Here is a 24,370-nt window from a genome sequence, read left to right as displayed (position 1 = left end):
TCAAAGATCATACAAAAAAAACATAAATGCAATTTTTTTATAACTTTAGCCATAATGGCAATTGGTACACATAACTAATATCGTCAGAGACTTATACACTAGAATTTCGGAATAAAATGTACGGAGAATTTAAATTTAGAATGTAGAAAAATAAAAGTTTTACTCTGTCGGAGGAACTCATTTTTATATTTATAAGAAAGACTTTAGAATAACAGATGACTTAAAATGGAAACTGTTCTATTTCAAAAATGAACACTCCTCAGATGACACATAAGATAGAACACAAACTAACCTATTTGATAATTCCTTAATCTTCCTTACTACAAAAATACTTTTACCTAACACATATATAGAAGTATTAAATAAATATAGATAATTTAATAAATAAATTCAGAAAATATTTAAACAGATGTTTGCGATAATTTTTAAATATTACCGGTTCCTTAAGCAATATTAATCAATTATGTGAAATTAATTTATAAATTTAACAAACTTTTCGAGATTAATCAACAACTGTCAAGACTGCAAACGAACGATGATATAATCTTGGCTTAAGAAAATAAGCTTAGTTATTAATATACAGTTGAAATTTAATATTTTTAAAATTCCACGCGGTCTGTGTCATTTAAACACAAACTACACGCGATTTATTGTTAATGAAATCGATTCCTTTCTTCCGATTGGCTTATCGGCTTCCTTCGATGGATAAATACGTCGATTACAAATAGTCGAAACTGCGGATCACGGGACACAACAATGCGCAAATCCTGGAGTGTTTACTTTCCACACCGTATTTCTTTACGCGTATTATATCGAATATACGTAACCATTCCGGTTTATTGGCGAAGAAGAAGAGAAAATACTGGCATTCGTCGATGTAAACTTCTCGGATAAAATAGAGGATTAACAAATAATGACTCACCTGTCGCAAAACGTAATCCTGAGTCGATCTGTCCGCACCTGAAAGAAAAGAAACAGGAACTGCTTACATCGACCACGTCATAATTTCCGATGGATGGCGCTGGTTGCATAGAAGAGAAAATAAGGCTAGTATGACCTTACCCACCTGCGCTTTGTACTAAACCCTACACCTACTCTTTCACGGCAGGTTTAACCGGAGAAGAAATTCCTTTTTGTCCTAATCGACGTGTCTATACAAATTTCTACATATCCTATTAACACTCCAGTCGTTTCGCCATATTTTTTGTGCACTAACTCGTCGTTACCGTTTTTAATTTCGCGCCTTTATTATAATATTATAATGTTCTTAAACCTATTTTCTATCATTTCGGTTCAAAAAATTTTGAAAATTACCATAGATCACAACATTACAGGTTAATTACCTCTTAGTGACCCTTTTCAAACTTCCCTTTAGTAGAATATAATAAGAATTTGTCACGAATTATCTAATTCTAGAATAAATTAGAAGTAATTAAGTGATTCTAAATCGTCTAATTAACAATTAAAAAAGAATTTCGTAATGTAATGACAGCGCGCGATACGCGAAACACTTACTTTTCGGATGAATCGGTTAATAGATATATTCATAAATCTATATTTAATACTTATGTTATTGTATTTATAGATAACGATGCATTACCTACTTTTTTTCAAATAAGTCGCGGCCCGATGAACAAACGAATTATTTTTGGTGCTGACTCACGTATTAATGAATTATTAATATTCGATAATTACAATCGGTATTTATAAATTCCTAATCGCTTTTATTAGTCAATAATTTATTTTAAAATGTATTCGTAAGAACTGATATTAGTGAAGTCCTCGAACAGTCCTTTGTGTCAATTAGTGTCTCGGAGGGAAAAAGGGAATTTACCCTAGAAGGTTGATTGGAGATAGATTACTTTTTAACTGAATAATGATTTTGTTTTGCCCCTAGCATGTAAAAGGGTCGCGAAAGGTGAGAAAATAAAAAATACAAACACTAAACTAGTCCGTCGAGAGCAATAAAATTTCCTAAAAAATGAATGGCCTTTATTCAACAGGCAATTATGGATTCTCGGATCAACGATTTTGATTTTGTATACGTTTAATATCGATGGATTCGATGATTTCAAACACTTATCTCGAACTTATTGCTTAAAGTAATACGTTATCGATTCACAGATCAATGTATAAAACAAATCATTAACTCTATGAAAGCATTACGGTATGGTATTACCATTTACTATATATATACCGGTATATATTAATAGGAAATGACTGCGAAAACTTCAATGCCGAACTGATAATTTTAATAATTATTTTTAAAGCAAACATTGCAAAATATACAATCATCATACATCGATATATGATTTATAACAAGGCCATCCAGAAGAGAGGAGCTGCGGATTTTTCGGCGGGTCTGGAGTCGGTGACGCGGTATAGATTCGTGGGGCCCCAGGAAAATTTGAATTAGTAGGGCTCCGTGTGCAATGTTGACTTCAAACATGTTTTTGGGGAATTTTGGGGAAATTCCCCGGTATCCTCATTCGTTTTTACGTCGCCTCTGCGCTGTGCCGATGCACCCTGCGCTGAGCCATACCAGCAATCTAGAATCCCTAGATATGTCCCAATTTTAAATTTCGATATTTTCAGTACAGTAATAAGTTTATATAAGATCGGTTTGTGGCCCCCTGTTGGTGGAGGCCCCAGGCAATTGTCCTGTTTGCCCATAGAATAACGCGCCACTGTCCGGAAAAAGACTCCATATCCCATGAACCCCTATATAAAATTAATGTTATTTTTACTAACAGAAAATAAAATCTGCGAGACTGCTTTTTATTAATAAACATTCTACGTATTTCATTTGTTCTAAAAAAAGAACAGAATAGCAAAAGATGCCCGCTCTACACCCACGCCCCACGCGAGTTCTAGACGGTCCTATTTATAACTGAAGACGGATTAAGCTACACACAGACATCATTAACGTTTCATTTAACGATAACGATTAGTAATTAAACCTTTCATTTGTATTCATTTGCCAAAGGATGTAAATCCGCGAGTGGCCTAAAATATTCCCACTTTTGCGGGATAAACTGGTGTCTATATTAGTCTTTATTACTATTATTATTTATTATTTCGATATGTAAAAGATAGAATTAGTCCATGTAAATGTTGAAATAGAATAAGTGATTGTCGTTGGTACTGTGTTGTCTATTGTTCTAACGACTTAAAAGCCTTACTAATAAGGAATGTCGTGACCCCGAATTACAAACCCGCTTGTTTGGCAATAGCTTTTCTTTCGACGTTGTTACCGGTACCCACACATAATGGGTGTTGATAACAACGGTTAAAAACTTCAAGAAAGTGATTTTCTAGGTCACAAATAAATATTCACCTACACTGATATTTGCTTGAATAAATAAATGTGAACGACATAACGAGATCGTTCACCTTTTAAAACATAAAGTATTTTTTATTATTATTCCAAATAAATGAATAAATCTCTACATTATAATATATTAAAAATGTCACCTGGATCTACGTAATAGAAAAAATCACTTATCCCATAAATTATTCGTTTGATAATACTGTATTTAAAAATAGAATTATCGTATTTTACAACGATAAACCCTTCAGAAAAGCAATTATAAAATTTTAAATAAAAATAATTAAACACAAGGATTTAAGGATACATTTTCGAGTAGTCTATATCATTTTTTTGGTGATTTTCTTTTTGTTCTTATATTACTATATACGAAGTAATGGGCACTAAGTATTGGCTCTATTCGCACTCTATGGCACTAAGTGCCCATTACTTCATATATCATTTTTATTATCGAGTAGCTCTTGCAAAATTTTCAAGTGCTATCAGAATGCTAACAGTAATTTTCGGCCTGAGCAGTCAAAGAGAACGTTACCTGTTCCTTATTGTGTATGAACTTCCTGGTATTGAAGAGAACAGGTCTGTCCGACTACTAACTGGAACCGATAACTTACAGACATCTTTCCCAAAATTAGTCATATTTATCCTTTTTTTTCTTTGTTTTTAATTAAATTGTTTCGTTTATTCAGCCGTAGAATTGTCAAATTTTATATAAAACTTACAACCCCTACATTAATATGCAATCAATAAAAAAGTATACCATCGATTAATATGTAAGGTGACACTCGGTTATGATTCACGATCCGGTTTAAACTAGACCAGAATTTTGTTTTTAATAAGATAAAATCATTTATTTGTCTATAAAATTGCGGTTGAATTTTGAAATATTAAATTAAATAGAATTTTAAAATTTAGTATATTTTTTACCCGTTATAATCCTACGAATAATACTACGAATGTAACGGGAATTTTTATAGGTTTAGGTAGATTAACTTTGGCTTTCCTCCAAATGATTATAGATGAAGTACATTCGGGCGATTTGGATGAATACACTTCTTAAACTATAGGCATTTATAAATTAAACATTGTCCTTGACATTCAAATCTAGGAATCTATTAGTTACAAAGGACGATAATTAATAGACGGCTTACCTGCGAATTGAGTGACAGTAGCTACACCTCTACAGAAATCGTTAAAAGTGATGACTCCTTGACCCTTTGGATCTAAACATTCTAACAGCTGTACCATTTCCTGTCGAGAGTAAATAAATATTTTCATTAAAACTGGAATTAAATTAATGGAAATTAAAGTAGAAACAAACAAAAAAAAATGGTGCTCTCGGAGTATTGGATTGCTGCCAAACAGCGTGGCTTTTGTTAAATCATTTATTGATGAAAGTAATCACGGATGGAATTAACTTACATGATATGGTAGAAGAGCATCACCTTGACCTTCTAAATTCAGAATTTCCTACTAATCAATTTTTCCTCTATTTTAAAGCCGATTAACAAAGTAGATTCATTATCTTCGCCAAGCCCATCACAACGATTTTGTAATAGGGCCCAACGTCGCGCTATTAATTAAATTTATATTCTGTGTAATTGCTTATTGACGTAAAGTCTCTCGTAATTTTTTACAGACACAATTAATTATCGAGATTTCGTGAGGAAATAGTTCTTAAACACTGCTGTATTTCGTAAGTAGGCTACATTATATTTGGATCTAACAGATGAACACGGTAACAATACGCGGATAACCCGAATTACGAATAATTTATGAAATATTTCCATTTTCTATGCAAAGTCACACGCCTCGTGTAAGAAAATCATCCAATAGAAAAAAGTAATTAATGAAATAAGCATCCAGACGTTACTTTCAATTAGTAGATCGACTTTATCCAAGCCTTATAAAACCCATTTTTAATGGCGAAAATAAAGAAATAACCTTATAAATTCATAAAATCGTCGTCGACGAGGAAAGAGAGAGAGAGAGTTTAATACAATAGAGCATCGATTATCCGACCTCCGATTAACCGACCGCATTCTAGTCGGCAAATTCAAATGTCTGCTAGTGATGTGGCGCTACAATATTTGGTTATGTCTTGGCTACTTTAATATTATTTTTCTTAAATTTTTGCATGTTTTAGCTGGCAGCACTGGCTCGATCATGAAAGGGGGGCTAGTATTTAAACCAGGCCTAATACACTATACTAATAATGTATTTTTTCATACTTTTCGGTTATCCGAATTTTCAGTTATCCGACCAGCCCCAGTCCCCAATTAAGTCGGATAATCGATGCTCTACTGCATTTGGGTTAATGTTACCTATGGTTCCAAGATGGCGGCTCGTCTCTGATTCCAGCAAATAGAAGAAAGGAAACAGTGGAGACGCACGTTCTAACTTAACCTAACCTATTCTAATAAATTACCATAATTATTACCAACAAAATTGTTAGAATAGGTTAGGTTAGAACGTGCATTCCCGATGTTTCGTTGCTGGAATCAGACGAGCCGCCATCTTGGAACCATAGGTAACATTAACCAATATTTGTTTATAAAGAAGAGACAATTCGCAGTAATATATTATAGAAATGACATTTTAATAGAAAAATTCAGTCGAATTTTAAAATATTTTCCGATATTTTGGATAGACACGCCATTTATAAATTACGGTGTCTTTTATTTATTTTATTAATGAATTCTAGAAAATTTCTAAACCGAAAATCCTAGAGTAATATCGAATATATTTAAATAATTTTAATAAAAGGGGAAAAAAATCGAATGATATTGTCAATTTTTTTCTAATTTTTAGTCGAAGTTTCCCTTTTTATTGGTAACAGATTATTGTTTTTAATCGGAATATTAAAATAATTTCTGAAAATAAGTCATAAAAGCTTACAGAAAGGTTAGCTAACATATGTTATAATTTCGAAATTAATTAATAGCGATAGTTTTATCTGTAACAAAACCAACAGATTAAGTTTTATAATCGAGTTAATAAACCGTAACGACTTTTAGGTCCCAATTTACATTGTTATGTAAATATATGGAAGGCTGAGCGCAACACTGGTCTAACCCTGTTATTTGTTTTTTACTTCTTACTTGAGGTATTGTTCTGTAAAAGAGCTCTACGCTAGTTTTTCATATTTTGCCGTTACATACAAATACGTCGAAACCTGTATAAACGGACACCTCCACTTAACAAACATTATTACAATCCCCAAAACCTTCAAATAGGACATTCATTATATTTACCTCTAAATAACGGACAAAGTTCTCTATCCCTATGGTGTCCGTTATACTACATATATAGTATCCTTTCATTCTATTTAGAGACAATACAAGAAAGTACGGCATTGTTAATTCGATTTCGACATAGAGGATTGGGCTCAGCCTTTCGTATATTTGTATAACGAGTGACTAACATTATTACTCACATACTGTACCTAAAATGGGAATCTTAATAAATAAATCCTACATCCGTTCAAAGAAAAAAATTTAAATTCCATATCTGGTTTGAACCCGAGTGGGATCACTGGCGGAATGAGGAAATACTACTCCTCCTCTCCGTTAGTGGAATTCAATGTTACACTAAGAATAATTAAACCGGCTTTGTTTTTTAAAGGAATCAAAAAAAAATATAGTTTACCAATAATGGATATTATGGTCAATAATTTAGAATTGGATGCATTAAATAGGCATTAAAACATTAACTCACTTGTCAGAGCTTACGAACGTGAGGAAGAAACAAACATTACAAGTTAATTGTGATTTTCTTTAGAAGAAACAAAATGAAAAATAAAATGACAGTTAAAAAGCTGACGTATTTAATGAGATAATTTCGTCACAATTCGTTTCAGATTTTTTTTTTATTAATTACTAAACGCCTAGAATTTTAATTTCTTTGAAATAAAAACGCACTGTTGGATCATTGTTCCTACTTATATAAAATCGTATTGTTTATTACAACTTACATAAAAGTTCTATAAAATACCCGCATTATCAGAAATAACGTAAATATTTTTTACGAACTACAAATTATAAATTTACAATTAAGAGATGATATAAACCACCGATTTACACACAAATGTATGGCGTAGTACAACTTTCATTGTCTTTCGGCTTTTTTATTTACATACTTTTAGGATAAATAAAACAGAACTAACTTAAAATATCGATGTAGGTAAAAATGGATCAATGACCTCTTCTATTAATGGGTAAATAATAACTTATCGGCTTACGTTGTACCGAGAATTTGTTTGTTATTATCCACAGTTAATAATCCATTTTCTGAAACTATTTTATTTATCTCTTTTTTTTATAAGTAAATGACTAACAAATTGCCAAAAAAGCGTAACAATTTACTTAAATGTACTAACGTTTCATATATTTCAAGTTAAATATTTTAATATTATACATTGTAAATTGTGTATTATTTGTTAAAATGGTACCTTAGGTGCCAAGATGGCGGCTCGTCTCTGATTCCAGCAAGGAAACAGTGAGACGCACGTTCTAACCTAACCTATTCTAATAATTTGGTTGTTAATAATTATAATAATTTATTAGAATAGGTTAGGTTAAAACGTGCGTCCCACTGTTTCCTTGCTGGAATCAGAGACGAGCCACCATCTTGGCACCTAAGGTAACATTAACCAAAATTTAATTTAATTAATACACATTGTAATAACCTATGGAATTATGCAAAATTGTATGTAAATTAAAAAGGAAAAAATTATATTAACCGATCAAACCTTCAATATAATTGATACAAGAAATACGATTATTATAGTGTAATTAATTCTCTTCAGAATTTTTGGATTAATAAGTTTATCCAAGAACGATTGCGTTACAAATACGATAATATTACTGTGTATAATTTATTTCTTCTCTTATGCACCTTCAAATTTGTCTTACATCACGAGGCCCAGGCAAATTTGAATTAGGGGGGCCCAGGTACAGTGTTGATTTCAGACAGTTTTCTTCGAGGGAAGTTTTAGAAATATTTTCTTATACGGTAATAGATTGGTCTGGGCCCCTTGTCGGTGTGGGTCCCAGACAATTGCCTTTTCCGTCCGCCTGTCTGTCTTTCCTTAATCTCGAAAACGGAGTTACGTAGATGAAAGACTAGGCCAGATGTAAAAGCCTTCGGGAACAGAAGGCCTCGATTAACTATACACAAACTTCCGACGAAAACCGGAAGTCGCGTTATTTCAATTCAAAAATAGATAAATGACCGGTACGAGTCTATTGCTAACAGGAAAAGTATGATGTACCAGGGCAAACCACTATTAATTTGGGGTGGAGAGCATATATTTTAAATGAAATAAATTAAAAATTGCAGCCGGCATTGTGACCGTGTCACAATACATAATTGCTCGTTTCCCATAGGCTTTTTTTTCTGTTTTATAATGAAGATAATCGGTAATAAAATTTATTTCTTCCGACCAATATTTAATTAATATATGTTCTCGCAGCTTATTAATTCGTGTTAATAATAAACAATGTATCTACGGTCTAGTCTTTTTTTAACGTAACCGATGCTAAGGAAATATTTCCGTTACTGACACGACACGAATTAACATTATTTTTTAAAAACATCGGCCTGTAGTATTTCATTTTTGTTAACTTGCCAGTTCAGTAGATCGTATTTGCTGCGCTATTTAAACAATCGATCGTGTAGCTGTTTATACAAAAGGTAGTCTTTGTATAATTAATAGAAAAACTCCCTTCGTTACTTTATCAAAGAAACTCTGTAAAATTCCTTTACTACAAATTGTAATCATAATATAATTCGTCCGAAAAATAATATTGATTTTTACAATGCGAAGTCATCAATTAGTTTCGAAGGAATTTGGATAATTCCACGTATATCTGACGTCACACTGAGTTGATGTTGGATGTTGTCGTAATATATTTAGATTCTTCTCGCGCTCGATTTAAATATTCCGATTTAAACACAATACGTCATAGTAAAGATTCAAATGATTTACAATAGAATATTAGATCAATTAACTGAATACGCAAGGACACACTGGAAAGTTCTCTATTTAATTATTACGATTGTTATTTATATAAACTGTTGATATTAGTTATAAACAAGCTTATTGTACTACGATTTAAAATAAACATAGAAACAATAGAAATGAATTGTTATGCCAAGATAACGTACGGTACATCGAATAATTGGCAGAGATTATTCACTTTACCGTTTGCGTTTTACGTATAGTAATTATTTGGGTTATCCTCGAAGAAGTTACTAAAGGATTAATAAATCCTTCAGTAACTTATGACGCAAACAGTACAGACAATGCAGAAATGATTCGTTTGAATTTCACATATCTCCCATACGTAATATACCGCATTTTAATTGTATTAAATATTTATGGAATTAAAATTGGTATATTGCTTACGGTGTTATACTTCGAACAATATTAATTAAATTAGTATTTTAGAAAAATTTTACAAATACAATTAATAAATCTGCGATAGTTTTTAATTAAAGAACTTTTATGTGAAAAAATCGAGTGAAATATGTATACAACGTACGCATACTTAGCCAATTACTCGTTATTTTAAATAAATTATTACCTCCTAAAATCTTAGCCACGGGCAATATTCGGTAGTAATATTCGGAGCGACTAAAATTTTCAAAGCGTAACGACCCGCATTAATGCATTTTAACGTTTGTAATACCGAACGGTTGTTACTTTCTGTTCTTTCTTGACAAGGCGTGTTTATAATTAACTTATTATCTATAACAGTACTAAGAATTCAGTATATATTTGTTAATTGGACAACAATGTAAAAAATTGTAGACCGATAAATTCTCACTGTCTGTCTTTCCTTAATCTCGAGAACGGAGTTATATAGATGAAATCTGGGACCAAATATGGAAAGATTTGGGGCAGGGGGCCCGATTAACTATATACGTGACTGCCATAAATCACGTTATTTCAATTTAGAAATTTTCCGGCGAAAGGTGTTAGATAGAAGACCGGCACGACTCTATTGCTAACAGGAAAAGTATTATGTACAGGCGTAAATTTGAGGTGGAGAGCATATATTAAAAAATTAATATTCATAATTCCAAAGAAGTAGAGTATAGAGCCAGGATAGACATATATTGGCCTTAATATATCGAGACTTTCGTAATAATTCATGTAATAATTTTGTCTATAATAAGATATATACACCTATAAACTTATTATTATTTTTTTTGTACCTTCTTCTTGCTTCATCATTCTTGATCTCGGTAAATGTAAATTAAAGTTTTGATGTAATAAAATTAGATAAAGTACGAAAGATGTACAATCAGATTTTATCTAATCTATGTAATTAGAGGTTAACATATAGACTTTACTCGATTAGCAAAAAGACGTACATAAATTTATTTATTAACATTAAAAAAAACCGGACAATAAGTTTCACGACCTCTGTAACATGACACTTTCGAGTAACGTTACAGAGATCACGTAACAAGTAAAATATGTTGGGCTTGGCTTAAGTTCGTAATCCATAAAACTATAAGAATGTATCTTATAAATAAATGATGTTTAAAAAAATTGTAAAATCCGGATTAAAATTACAATAACGAGAAGAATTCCTCAGTTAAGTTTACTCGGTAAAATAGTATTTTGCATCGGTAATTTATTCGCAAAACAATTTCCAGAGAAAATTGTTCGATAGACAATTAGGAACGATCAATTTTTCGGTGTCCAACTTTCCCTCCATAAAAAACTTTTCCACGATCAATTGGGAACGAATTATTCATCAGACACCACTTTTCCACGCTCTCCGTCTCCAACTGTCCCAAATACAATACCGTAATTTATTGCTCTTTGTTTTATTTTTATAAATTTCAAGCACCCGAAGGCCTTACATTTCGAAAAATTCAATTTGTAAAATATAATAAAATATTTATTAATATATATATATATATAACAATTTTCTATATTAGTAACTGAAACAATTTAAGATGGTTTCAATTACTAATATTCTCCATCCATCTTTTCGCATTACATTTAACAGGCGCCATTTTGAAAGATCTCTATATCTTTTAGTGATACACTATTGCTATTGTAACTGTAAAAAATGAGCTTTCTTTACTGGTTGCAAAGTACATTTCTGTCTTATTTCCATTTACATTTATTGCGTGTAAGGTTTTCTTTTTGTTGGCAGCGTAGTCTGGCTGACAGTTCATCAAATATTTACTACACGACGAAAATTTCTACATTTTTCATCCGGAGTAAACAAATTGCAAAAGAAAAGGTTAATGTTACCTTAGGTATACAAAATGGCGGCTCGTCTCTGACTCCAGCATACAGAAGCGAGGAAACAGTGGGGACGAACGTTTTCTAAACCTAACCCATTCTAATAATTTAGATGTTAATAATTATGATAATTTATTAGAATAGGTTAGGTTCTGTATGCTGGAGTCAGAGACGAGCCGCCATTTTGTATACCTTGAGTAACATTAACCACACGTTTAAGTTTAGTTAAGGACACAAAGGCATATTAAGTAATTACTTTCGGTTCCATTTTTCTGGTTCGGTTTCTGTGTGAATTTACTTGTAATAAACTCATAATTGTTTATTCTAGCAGTTATAAAACTTCTATAAAAACTAAATATTGTTTGATATTCATTCTTGATAACCGATACGCCACGAACATCGCATGTTATTTATCCTTTATGTAACACTATTACAATGGCGTATAGAACAAGGATGCGGAGTCCGTAAAATTTTAATGCAATTTATCATTGTTGTAGTTCTTTAAAGAGCTATTATAATACAATTATAAACGGCATGTTTGTGTTATTCATAAAGTATATAAAAATAAATTAACTATTACAATTCAACAATTGCTTAAACGCTTATTTTTTTCATTTTGCATATTATTTTTGATAAAAGATCACTTTTTACATCGATTTTAACAATGTAGATTGGTTATTGTGATATAATTGCATCATTAAGAATAATAATGATTATTGTAGATAAAAATCGCAGCGATTAAAAAGATGTAATCAGACAATATTTAAGCGAGAGTACTTTTAAATTTTATTTATTGTATTCGGATTAGAATAATTTTGAAATATCCATCGAACTTCGCGCAATTTCGACTATTCACTCGTATTGTTTTTTTTTTTCTACTACACACTTAAGCGGGTCATTCTATTAGAATCAAATCTAAAATGTCTTATTACTGCGTCACTGTATTTGATCGATGGCAGAACAAAGAACAATGATTTTAACATTATCGTTGTCAAAGGAAGGGTCCGTGAAGGCCGGACATTTCAAAATAACCAAATAATTTTTCAAATAGCGAACGTGTTTCGAATGTTCAATTCTCCCGCTCGACACGTAACATCACTCTTGCCATTAAAAAAAAAGATGGTCGGACCTCTTAAAAGATGAACCTATCGTAAATATAACTATAACACGGGCTTTAAGTTTCAATTAAAAAACACGTGTAATTAAATACCGAACATAAATCTTATGCAGTAATTATCAAAATATCTAAGTGTTCTTAACGTAAACACAAGGAAATCAACGAGAATTTACGGTATAAACGTGGACAAACCTTCAAATACTTCACGCGTGAAATCAAAAGATTAAATTATTTAAATAATAATGTGTTTTATCTTTCCTTACTGCAATAAAATTTATATTTAGTTATCGTATTCAGTTATCATGTAACGAAATCGTTTCGGATATCGAGTTCAACGACCTTATTGTTTTCGTGTTGCTTCTGAAAACCTTAATAAATTTTGCATATTATCAGCAAATGCTCGGAAGAAGAAGAAAAAAAAGACAATTATGTTGTATAATGGCATTAAAATTTCACAACCTTTTAACAGAATACTTCATTGTTATATTATTTTATGAAGACATAAAATGTTCAAGAATGCTTCGAGAATACAAAGAATGGTGCAATGTAATTGCTACTTATCCAATCTAAAGGTATTTTGATTTCATCGAGTTTATATTATTATTTATTTAAAAAAAAAAATGTCAAAGGTCAAACTAAATATTATCGTAATAATTGGAAACAAAATATTTAATATAACGCAACTAATAATGGAATTTCTTTGTTTAATCAACTGGTAGAATAATGAAATTATTTTAAAAAGAAATCTTTTGTTTTTAATGAACAATATCCAGTCTCATTACTCGTTAAGGTTCGATGCCCAACAGGAAATGTTATTAAACTTCATTCACGTTACACATATATAACCATTATTCCGTAAATTTCGTCCATTCGGACGTTTCTGCCACGGAAAATGTTTCCAGAATTTAATAAGTTTCGCAGAAAAAATTAGTCTGCGCCATGAAAAATTCATTTGTTTTCCGGCTAATCTTAAGGAAATATCAGAGAAATCGGAAATACGTCGTGCGAATCAAATTACTGGTTGTAAGATTAATCAAAATTCACAATGTTAGCCATTTTATAAAATCGCATTGTCTATTCATAGGCGATTTGCATTATAATTTCATATCTGAATAACCGAAATTGAAGTCATTTCAGACTTTTTTTAGAATCTAAACATCGATATGAAGACGAAAATTCTTGATATACGCTGAAATTCCTATTTACAATACTCAAAAATTATTCAGATTTGATCTGTGTCCGAAACGTCCAATTGCGGATTTCACAATGAAATCCGCAATTTCACGTGCCCCACACACTAACGTCTATACCGGTGGCGTAGCGAAGGGGGTGCAAGGGGGTGTATCGTGCACCGGGCGCCACTCGCAGAGGGGCGCCCAAATGATCTCCAAGACAAACTATATGTGTTTCTGGAGGGGGGAGAGGGGCGCCAGTTATGTTCGCTACGCCACTGGTCCATACATATTAAAAAAAAACCCCTAATTTTTTGAATTTCTCCACGTTTCAAGAAGTTCCGAGTCCAAAAGTGTAAAAATCTGTGAGGTCATTTTTGACCGATCGCCATTCTTTCTTTCTGTTATGTATAACAGCGGGAAAGTAAAAAGCCACACGAAATCAACTTTTTTTTACTTAAAAATACGTTACATAAAGTTGAAAATGCATCGCTTAATCTTATAAGTCACGATATTTCGTCGAGAAAAATAAATAATAACAGCATTTATACTATTACACTCTATAATAATCCTGCTAAATACGGGAAAAAAATCGATTCTTTATCACTAAAAATATATTCTACGCTAACTTGCTATGTGCTGCAAAATAAAATTTCGATTTTTTTTTTTTAAATTACTCTCTTGTACGAAATATAAAATCTTTCTTATATACAAAAACAAAATAGAAATAGTTTATACGTAATGCAGGCTACAGTAAATGTTTCCTTATTTAATTTTATTTTTGTCCGAGTTTTAAAGGAAAGAAAAATCACTTTTTCTTTTCTTTTTTCTAATTCAAGACATAATTATTTTAATTACTTATTATATTTTTCTACATTTTTCATAATATTGCATTATTTTGTAATTATTCTCGTCTTCTTTACCTATTCCTGATAATATTGTAGAAATTCTAATAATATTAAACTTAATTTGAATGTATTATTCTCTTACCAATGTCGATACTTTTATAAATTTATTCGGTTAATGTAACCCTTGGTGCCAATATGGCGGCTCGTCTCTGATTCCAGCAGGGAAATAGTGGGACGCATGTTCTAACCTAACCTATTCTAATAATTTGGTTGCTAATAATTATGGTACTTTATTGGAATAGGTTAGATTAGAACGTGCGTCCCATTGTTTCCTTGCTGGAATCAGAGACGAGCCGCCATCTTGGCACCAAGGGTTACATTAACCATTTATTCTACTGTATTCCCGGATATTTTTATATTTATCGAGAATTACGAGCGTAGTCGAGAAACGTTGGTACCATTGAGAAAATTCTACGGAATCAGAGACGAGCCGCCATCTTGGCACCAAGGGTTACATTAACCATTTATTCTACTGTATTCCCGGATATTTTTATATTTATCGAGAATTACGAGCGTAGTCGAGAAACGTTGGTACCATTGAGAAAATTCTACGGAATCAGAGACGAGCCGCCATCTTGGCACCAAGGGTTACATTAACCATTTATTCTACTGTATTCCCGGATATTTTTATATTTATCGAGAATTACGAGCGTAGTCGAGAAACGTTGGTACCATTGAGAAAATTCTACGGAATCAGAGACGAGCCGCCATCTTGGCACCAAGGGTTACATTAACCATTTATTCTACTGTATTCCCGGATATTGTTATATTTATCGAGAATTACTAGCATAGTCGAGAAACGTTGGTACCATTGAGAAAATTCTACATACGTCCATATTGATTTATATTGTAAGAATAGGTTGAAATACTGAGAACTGTTGTCTCGCTGTAGGTATAAACCATTAAGTCATCGCTACACTAAATGTATAAATTCTAGTCAAGTAATTTACGTCATTTGTACTGTACTTGTCTACGTCACTGGAGTGTTTCTCGGTAGGGGCGTTAACACTTTTATTTTAATTTCGAGTTATTCAGATTTAGAAATCGTTTACGACAGAAAATATAATTATTAATACATAACTTATTCTGTGCTAAGTTAATATTACGCTACGCTTACCAATAAAAGTAACGTGATCGTGACAAATTAAATATTAAAATAAGAGATGTGTACGATCCGAGAGCTACACTAGGAGCTTCTCTTAATTCACAAAGCGGAGAAACTAACAATAAAAAAGCAATAATGAGAAATAGTGTGAGTCTAAGAGTACTCTACGACATTAAATCGTCGATAACTCTCGAGAGACCGGCGCATAAAACTCTTAAATACGGGAATATTTACAGTTGTAATCTTTACACAAATATAAGAATAAAAAATATAAATAATTATAAAACTTTATCTAAAAATAAATATAACCGTTACGTAATACATTTGTGGATCGAGATATCGCAACCCATTTAATGACTCGATATATTTAGATAAGTTACAACTAACAGATAGAAAGTATAAATATTATAACTACATATACAGGATACTTATTTGAAAATCTAATTGTTGTATGCTCCGTGGTGTTACTCCTCTGTTTGTTACGTCCATCACAAGGTTAAAGACGTAAAGCAGAACCCTACGAAAGTCCTATTTTCGCTTTAAAGTTGTTTGTTTCCTCGAGGCAACTCCTCATTCTAGCAGACAATCGTCCATTACTCGAATGTACAGTACAGAACATTCTTGTTTCTCACGCTGTAGTAGTTAAAAAAATGACCCATAGCCAGGTATAATCAAAGGAAATATATATATTTCCTTTGATATATATATATATCTAATTATTTTCATTTATTCATCCTAATTTGTACACCTTAAAAGTATTCTTAATGTCTTTGTTAACGTTATTTGGGTATGATGTGTTCGAGGAAGTGACAGGTATTATTTTACGTTAAACATGTGAATAATGCCATCGAAATTTTCCTTTATTTTTTAAAAAATAAATACTCATCGTTGATAATACACGACTTTATTTAAACAACACAGCGTTTATTATACCAAAGTACACGATATTATTGAAAAAAATATTTCATTGTTGTAAACAATAAATAATGTTAAGAGTGGCAGTTACACGTCATTCTTTTGTTACCGCATACTATAACTTAAAAAAGCAATACACAATTTATTGTCATATTTTTCTGTTCTTATTCTTTCAATCATCGATTCGAAACAATTGAAATAGGTTGATTCGGAAGAGCGCAGAGGAAATGTTTAAACAAAATGAATTACCATTTTCTTTAGAATTACGAAAATAAGGGGCAAAAAAAGTGAGGAATTTTTACATCTACTCTACGAATAAACGAGTTCCGGTAGAATAAAAACGAAATTTTTATATCGTAATAATATTTTAAATGACTACACGCGTTTCTTTTTAAACAGTATACGATTAATCATACTCATAAAGAATGTATACAGACCAAAAGCGAGAGAAATGTAAGAAACGAAAAAGAAGTATTTATTCACACCAATTAGAGATGAAGAAAACGGAGAGAAGGTCAAAATAATCACGAACGTGGGCGTGGATGGGACTAATGCGTGCCCGATATTCAAATTTTCCGGTTATTTGAGCCAGGTATTTACCCGAGAATCGTCAACTGATAACAGCATTAAAATGTTCGTAGGCCAACCGAAACGATGCGGAATTGTTTATATTTCGAGAAATTTCAACAACTATTCAATTTTCCAATCCGAAATATTCCGTTTTTACGACTGGCGAAAAGAGAATCTCGACTTTAATGCCCATATTCGAGTCACCCTTTTCAATGCTCCGGATAACAGAGTAAAAGGAAACTCGTTGGTATATTTATTTTTTATTGTCGAAATTTCCTAAACTTAAAATATAATAAATAATACGCTTATATTTAAAAGAACGTCTTTTAAATTCCGTAACCAATTTCCAAAGAAGAAAACAGAAGGTATAACTGTAATAAATCGGTGCAATAAACTTAACAGTGTACGAAGTAGCCCGAAGTTCAATAGCCTTACGACCTTTCCGAGTAAAAGGCAATTTACATAACGTCAATCAATCATCTTTTACTATCTCAATTCACTTTGTGCCATGTTGGAAACTGCGTAGACTAATTCTTTAACCGTATAATAAGTAATAAAAGCATAAATCACAACCTAAGATAATCGATACCCGTTGCAAATGGGAGTGACTTAAGAAGCTCCACGTATGAATATTAAATTTTAGGTGTGTTTTTTCCTTTAATTTAATATTTAATAAACTTATTAAAATATATATATATCGAGTTATGAGAATCGTAAATTTCCTGTCAGTTTAACCTTGGACAATTTTAAACGTAATAAATTCGTTATCTCGGACGAAAGCGGCGACAGAAATAAAATTTAATTATTTAATATATTACTTTAAATTAAATAATATATTTTAACCGCATTTATAAACTATTCTATTCGATATTCTGGTGTGGAAGCGTAAATAAAACGTCCGAAAATATGTATTCGTTTTCGGAATAATAAAGGAAAGTAATGGAAATATCGACAGGGTTCTTTCCTTTTTCTGCGCTGTAAGAACAATCGATAACCTATATTTCCCGCCAAGATACAGAACTTATTTCCCAACCGACGGATATTTATTCCATTATCAATGGCAGATACATAATAGGAGTTTCGCAGGAAGTGCTCTAGGCAGAATTAATCGTGGGAAAAGGAAGTGGAATAAAAAAGCACCTGGTCGACAGAAAGAAATTTCCAACTTAGCGACAAACTGCAAAACGTCTACTCGCCGACAGAACATCTGTTCAAATTTACTTACCCTGTTTAACTAAGTCTACGGTAAATATTCCCTACCTGTACAATTGTATCGGTTTGCGCTTTTATATTCCGTCTTTCCGATTTTTAAAGTATTCCCCCGCTTGTATTTTTCATCAAATTTAATAAATAGATAGTCGTTTACGGCTACTTCGATTCGTACCAACGGCAAAAGTAAGAGGAGGAGCGAAAATTTTTTAGTGATTTGTAGCCATGTTTGTGGTCTACATAAAGAAACGGTTCTTATCCTCTTGTCCTAGGAGATTGGCCCATTTTAACGAAAACCGTGTTGAAGGGTGAAAGCGACCGGATTATACGAATATTTTAAATTAAAAACAGTATTTAGTGATATAATTTTGGTGTAATACACACAAGCGCCGTATGCGTACGTAAATGATTTATTAATAATAACTGTGCTAAAAATATAGACTATTGACAGTCCCTTTATTTTAGCTATATAATTTATGTAGCCTACTTCTCACGTAACACCAGTTACGATAATCGTAATCGATATCGTCGCCTATACGAGCTATATACTACGTCGACCTCCTACATTCGATACAGAACGATATATTCTCTTGCCTTTATTTAAAAAAAGACCCTGCAATCTCTCTAATAATTCGTTTCCCGACCGGAAGTGTCTCGTAACAAATCGTGTGAAAGTGTACTCCACTTAACCCATTTCGGGAAAAGTGACGCGTATGGACATCGGGAAACGAAAGTATATCGACGTTTTCGCTCAATTGCGTCGAGTGTGACGTCAAAATCGATTTTTATACTTTATCAACGTAGTACTTCGGTCACCTGACCGTGAATAGATTTGCGGGAAACACGGACGATCGGAACAGAGAAAACGGACACGGAAACCTGTTTGCGCGACCAACCAACCCACCCGTAGCTCCAATTATCTAGTAACCTGGAGAGTATAAAAGGATGTTACTGACATTCTGCTTGACCGATTACAATATAATACATTCCATATTTATCCTTGGCTATTCGCTACTTGGAATTTTATCGTAAAATATAAAAAAATATTCTAAAAAGTAATGACCTTCTTCTGTTTACATAACAATCTTTTTTGATAGTATCTTGCAAGAAAGTATCTAAAACCTCACTTAGATTGTATAATGTATAAGTTCTAGCTTAATATAAATATATATATATATATATATTTGATGGTTTTTAAATTAAAAAATTGCCATCTAATCTTTCCTTAAACTGGAATTTAGTTCAGTTTTTTTTACCTTTGGGAAAGCCGTAAAACTTGTGTTTATCGCATTAAATTGCTCACTGGCGTTACGTATGGCTTTTAATTCGAAATTTGTAAAATAAATAACTTAAATATTATTCTAAATAGCGCGTAAAATTGAAATATATTAAAATATTCGAGAAAGATATTTTAAAAGTGTTGAATGCTAACTCGAAAATAGGAAGAAACGGGTCAAGGGTATTCCAGTTTAAGTTCTCATCAGAACGAATCTTTATTTGTCTTTTGGCTATTAAAATGGCGATTTATCTTTCTTGGGAAATAATTACAATCGCCTAAAAGTTTATCCATGCAAGTCGGGTTAAATATTCATTCGAAGACCGATTCAACCCCATTGAAAATTAAAAATTTCCATAGTTATTTACCATATTTATAAGAAAAATTCCAAGACGTAATCAAAACAAAAGCTTATAGTTTCATTCTAAGAATATTATAATTACGTATAAACAATGGGAAAAACTGGAATGTTAAAGCGCGTTTGCGAAATATTACCCTATTAAATATTAAATAAATTCAATTGTTGTGCGCAGTTTTATGAAACACGCGCTTCTAGTATGACCTCACACTTAGAGTTATGACATTTTTTAAATTCTAAATTTAATGTTCTCATCCATACTTGTGACATTTAAAGTATTCAATAAATAGAATGTTTACACGGGACGAAAGGCAAAAAAGAAAGATATTGTCGGGTGCAAAAAGAACTAAAACAATATGACTATTAACTTGTTATTAATTGTGTTACTAGAATTACTTTACGGATTAAACTTTATTTTAATGATGTGTATTAAGAAGTTGCGCTATTATTACGACTTCCAAAAAAAAAGTAGAACAAAAGCCCATCCGAAAGATGGTTTGTAAGATACGCTACGTGTTGCATTTATATTCCATTGTTTCGAGTGTCCCTAACATTACAAAACTTATAACAATTAACGAAACGACAATACTTCCCGTCTTAATAAGTAATTCGAAGTAAGAAAAGTCGGCATACGAGGAATGTGGTCGGTGTGGCGACTAATAAAATGACTCAGCGCACGTGTTTCGCTGGGTGTCAAAAGTTGCCATCGATATGATATCGCGTGACGTTTTACGTTCGATATTCGAACCTATTGTAAATTTTTCAAGACGAAAATAAGATAGATTTTACCTCTTCTCTGCCGCCGAAATATTTTTTTCCTAATTCCTTCAATTGGTCAATTGATAAATAACCGCATTTCATTTCGTCGCATAAATCGAACACTTCTCTGAGTTGTTTCATCGCGCCTTGTTCGGAGGCCATTAGATCTCATCCTGATCCTTCGCTGTCCACTACGTACATGATAACAACCCGGGACGGAATGAGTGTCGAGCCCACGTTACCGCTTACGTCTCTGACATCACACGACAGACACCGCTCCGACTCCGTCGTTATGACAACTAACTGTTACCTGCCGTTCGACCGGATGCGCCAGGTGGCGCTGGTTTCTCCCCCCTGCGCGGAAGAATATCCCTTTAAAATGTAGTACTACGTTAACTATATTAAAACTAATTTCTTAAGTATAAAATGACACTTAAAAATCCCTCTCTCGTATTTAAAATTTCGTATCCCAAACGAGCGGTGTCGATTACGAACTTTGTTATTTGTCAAAGTTTTATATATATATATATTTTTTCGTAAGTAGCATAATCTTCGACGTCATTTCCGTTTTAATGAACGCTAGCTTTAAATAGAGTATTACGTAAACAGTGCCACGAATTATTTTGTTTGGAAGACGAAGTGTTAATGACATTTCTTTCTTATCTCGGTCACACACGTGATAACTTCGAGTAGAATGCCGCATTTCTTATTGATATTTTCTTTTGTTTTCACAGTCGATGTGGCAGTTTCTACGCTAAAAGCGTTGTTAATTTTAATAAATAAAAAGTTAGTGGAAAATACAAGACTTTCCACACGAAAGACGTGTATCGATCGGGTTGTTTATATCGTAATCAATAAAAAGCGTAGGATATCGATTAAGAAACAAGACAAAAATCCTTCGAGTTCAACGAATTGAAGAAAAGTATTCGTAGAAATATATTTAAAATCGTTCCCCACGTAAGGGTAACGAATAAAGTTAAATCGTGAAATGATAATGGATCTTCTGTAAACTCTGTACAAATATAAGGGGCGGTGCATTGATTACATTTAGGCTATAGTTTTTGCGCCACATTTTACCCCCTTCCTTCCTGTTGTTCACAATTATTACTTTTGTCAAACCCACTCCTCTATTTACAGTCCTCGTGACTTAAAAGTTCTGCTAAAACAAGTTCGCGTAGACAATGCCCCAATCGTGTACAAAGTCGTACAGTATACCTCCTACCTCTTTAAACTGTACACGTAATTAACGGAGGGTCCTAAAAGAATTTTTAAAAGAAAATATTTCAACGCATTTACTATCAAAAATACGTTAAATAATTTTTATTGTTTTTCCTAATATCAATAAATTAAAATACATATAAATTACAATTAAATAAAGTTGTATGAAATTTTTATGACTATAATAACTTATATGTTTAATTTAATAGTTGATTAGAGTTTAAATACATTTTATAGCATACAACACTAGAGAGCGAGGGGGGAAGAGTACGAACAGGAAAGAAGAGACGAAGCAAAGCTATTTTTACACTAGCTACAAATGTTCTACTTATAGTTATGTGTACCAGAAACAAGAAAAAATGGATCACAGAAGTATTTTATATAAAATATATAAACGAAATTTCTAAATTTTACAAAATAAAAACATCAAAACTAAGAGTGTAATCTACACGACTGATCTACTAACAATTGAATATAAAAAATTACCATTTGGATATAAGCCAATGAAATAATTTTTTAAACCCCCCCCTCATAATTTAAAAATAATCGTGTCGACAATATATTTATTTATTAGTTTTAATATAGGCAAAGGGCCCCATTGACTCCTTTACACTGGGGACCGGATCCCTCGCATCCGGTCCCCAGTAGCCTACCTTGCTTCCGAACACAAAGTTGCATACAATACTGCAATTTGTAAATAATTTATTTGTCCGTGTTAAATTTGTTATAAAAATACTGTTTGGAATTTTGATAAACGTGTAAATAATACGGAACACATTATTGTATTTCATTTATTATTCATATTATACACGTACTGTACAACTACTATTATAATTAGAAATGTATAAACTAATTTTTGAAGCTTTGTATGTAAACTGTACACTAAATTTTTAAACTATATCTGTACTTATTTTAAAGTTTTACTATGAGTAGGTTTAAATACAATTGAAAAACAGTGTTTTAAAACTATGGAATAAGATACGTTGCCAAATTTAGAAGGTTTATCTAATGCCCCCTCTTCCTAAGATATTATTAGTTAAAAGAAAGGGTGGTCGTCATAGACAGGTTTTACTGTATATATGTGTGGGATCGATGCTATTAAATTTTGATGGTTAAAGGTAGACGGGGTAGAGCGATATAGGGGGTCGTGTGTGGTATCTCCAGTAGGGTCAAAATTAATGGCGATTTTACTCGTTATTAACATTTATAAATATTTATAAAAACCCACCCCACCCTCAAAATTAAGCTTTTTGCCATTTTATAATAATTAAAAATATAAAACGTATTTTATTTAAAAAAAAACCCTAACAGATGGCGCCACACACGCAGTTTTAAACGTTGCCGGGAAAGTTAAGCAACTCGTCGCTGGATTTTTATCTATTAGAAACGGGTGGCCGGAAACACGCGAAATTTATTTTCTACTCTTAGCTCTTTTCGCCGCTCGGGCACTAAGAAGGCCTTTCTCCACGTTTGATCAGGCCCACAATGGAGGCGGTGGGCCTAACCAAAACATAGAAAAAGGCCGTCCGCGAAAAATTCCCGAGGTTGCTCACCAAGATTCGACTCCGGATCCTCCGGAGCGGTGTCATCAAAAATAGTTAATTAATCTTTTAATATGTCAAGTATTTCAAAAATGCCTCTCCGTTTTGGGCCATTGGATATACAGTATATTTTGTTACTGTTTATTTATTAAAAATATAGGCCTTACACTATTTTAAATCAGAAAAAAAGCAGAACGTGCACACAAATCAGTTATGCGTTATTGACTAAACGGAATAAATACCAAGAAACTTCATTTGTTTTATGTTAATATATAACAATAACTGTGTATTGTATCACTTTGTGACGTAAAGCAGTAAAAAATACGTCAAAGTAATGATGATATTTTGTTTTTTTTTCACGAGAAAATTAAAATTTCTAATTTTTCATTTAATTTTTAAGCAGAATAAGAAGATAGTTTACAATTACACGAAATTCGAACAATGTAATTATAGTAAATAAATCACTACACGCGGAGGACTCGTAGACATACTTTTATAGAGTAGTTATACTTTTCTAGAACTAAGGGCCTAACTATTTTCGATTTTCCTTATTTATTTATAATAATTTTCATTGAAATGTAAAATGTTTCACTTTTCCTGGAGTTATTGCGCTAAACGAAGGAAAGTG

At 32.2% G+C, this 24,370-nt stretch overlaps 1 protein-coding gene across 3 annotated transcripts in view; it reads right to left on the bottom strand.

Annotated features, from left to right (window-relative positions):
• Positions 1-21,291, bottom strand: part of LOC136989262 (rab11 family-interacting protein 4-like) — a 65,580-nt gene extending 44,289 nt beyond the window's left edge. For 2 of the 3 annotated variants that reach the window (XM_067287392.1, XM_067287391.1), the window contains exons 1-3: positions 21,014-21,291; positions 4,477-4,576; positions 923-960 (exon numbers count right to left, since the gene is read on the bottom strand). In XM_067287392.1, coding sequence (XP_067143493.1) covers positions 923-960; positions 4,477-4,576; positions 21,014-21,145 — 270 coding nt within the window. In that variant the 5' untranslated portion in view covers positions 21,146-21,291. Of the gene's footprint in view, positions 1-922; positions 961-4,476; positions 4,577-21,013 lie in introns of those variants that run through there. The other variant, XM_067287393.1, reaches the window with a different exon arrangement.
• Between the last annotated feature and the right edge of the window lie 3,079 nt (positions 21,292-24,370).

The sequence above is a fragment of the Centruroides vittatus genome, unplaced genomic scaffold (assembly GCF_030686945.1).
Source record: "Centruroides vittatus isolate TY-2023 unplaced genomic scaffold, ASM3068694v2 scaffold_450, whole genome shotgun sequence".
NCBI lineage: Eukaryota > Metazoa > Arthropoda > Arachnida > Scorpiones > Buthidae > Centruroides > Centruroides vittatus.
This window is presented reverse-complemented; position numbering and strand designations above follow the sequence as displayed.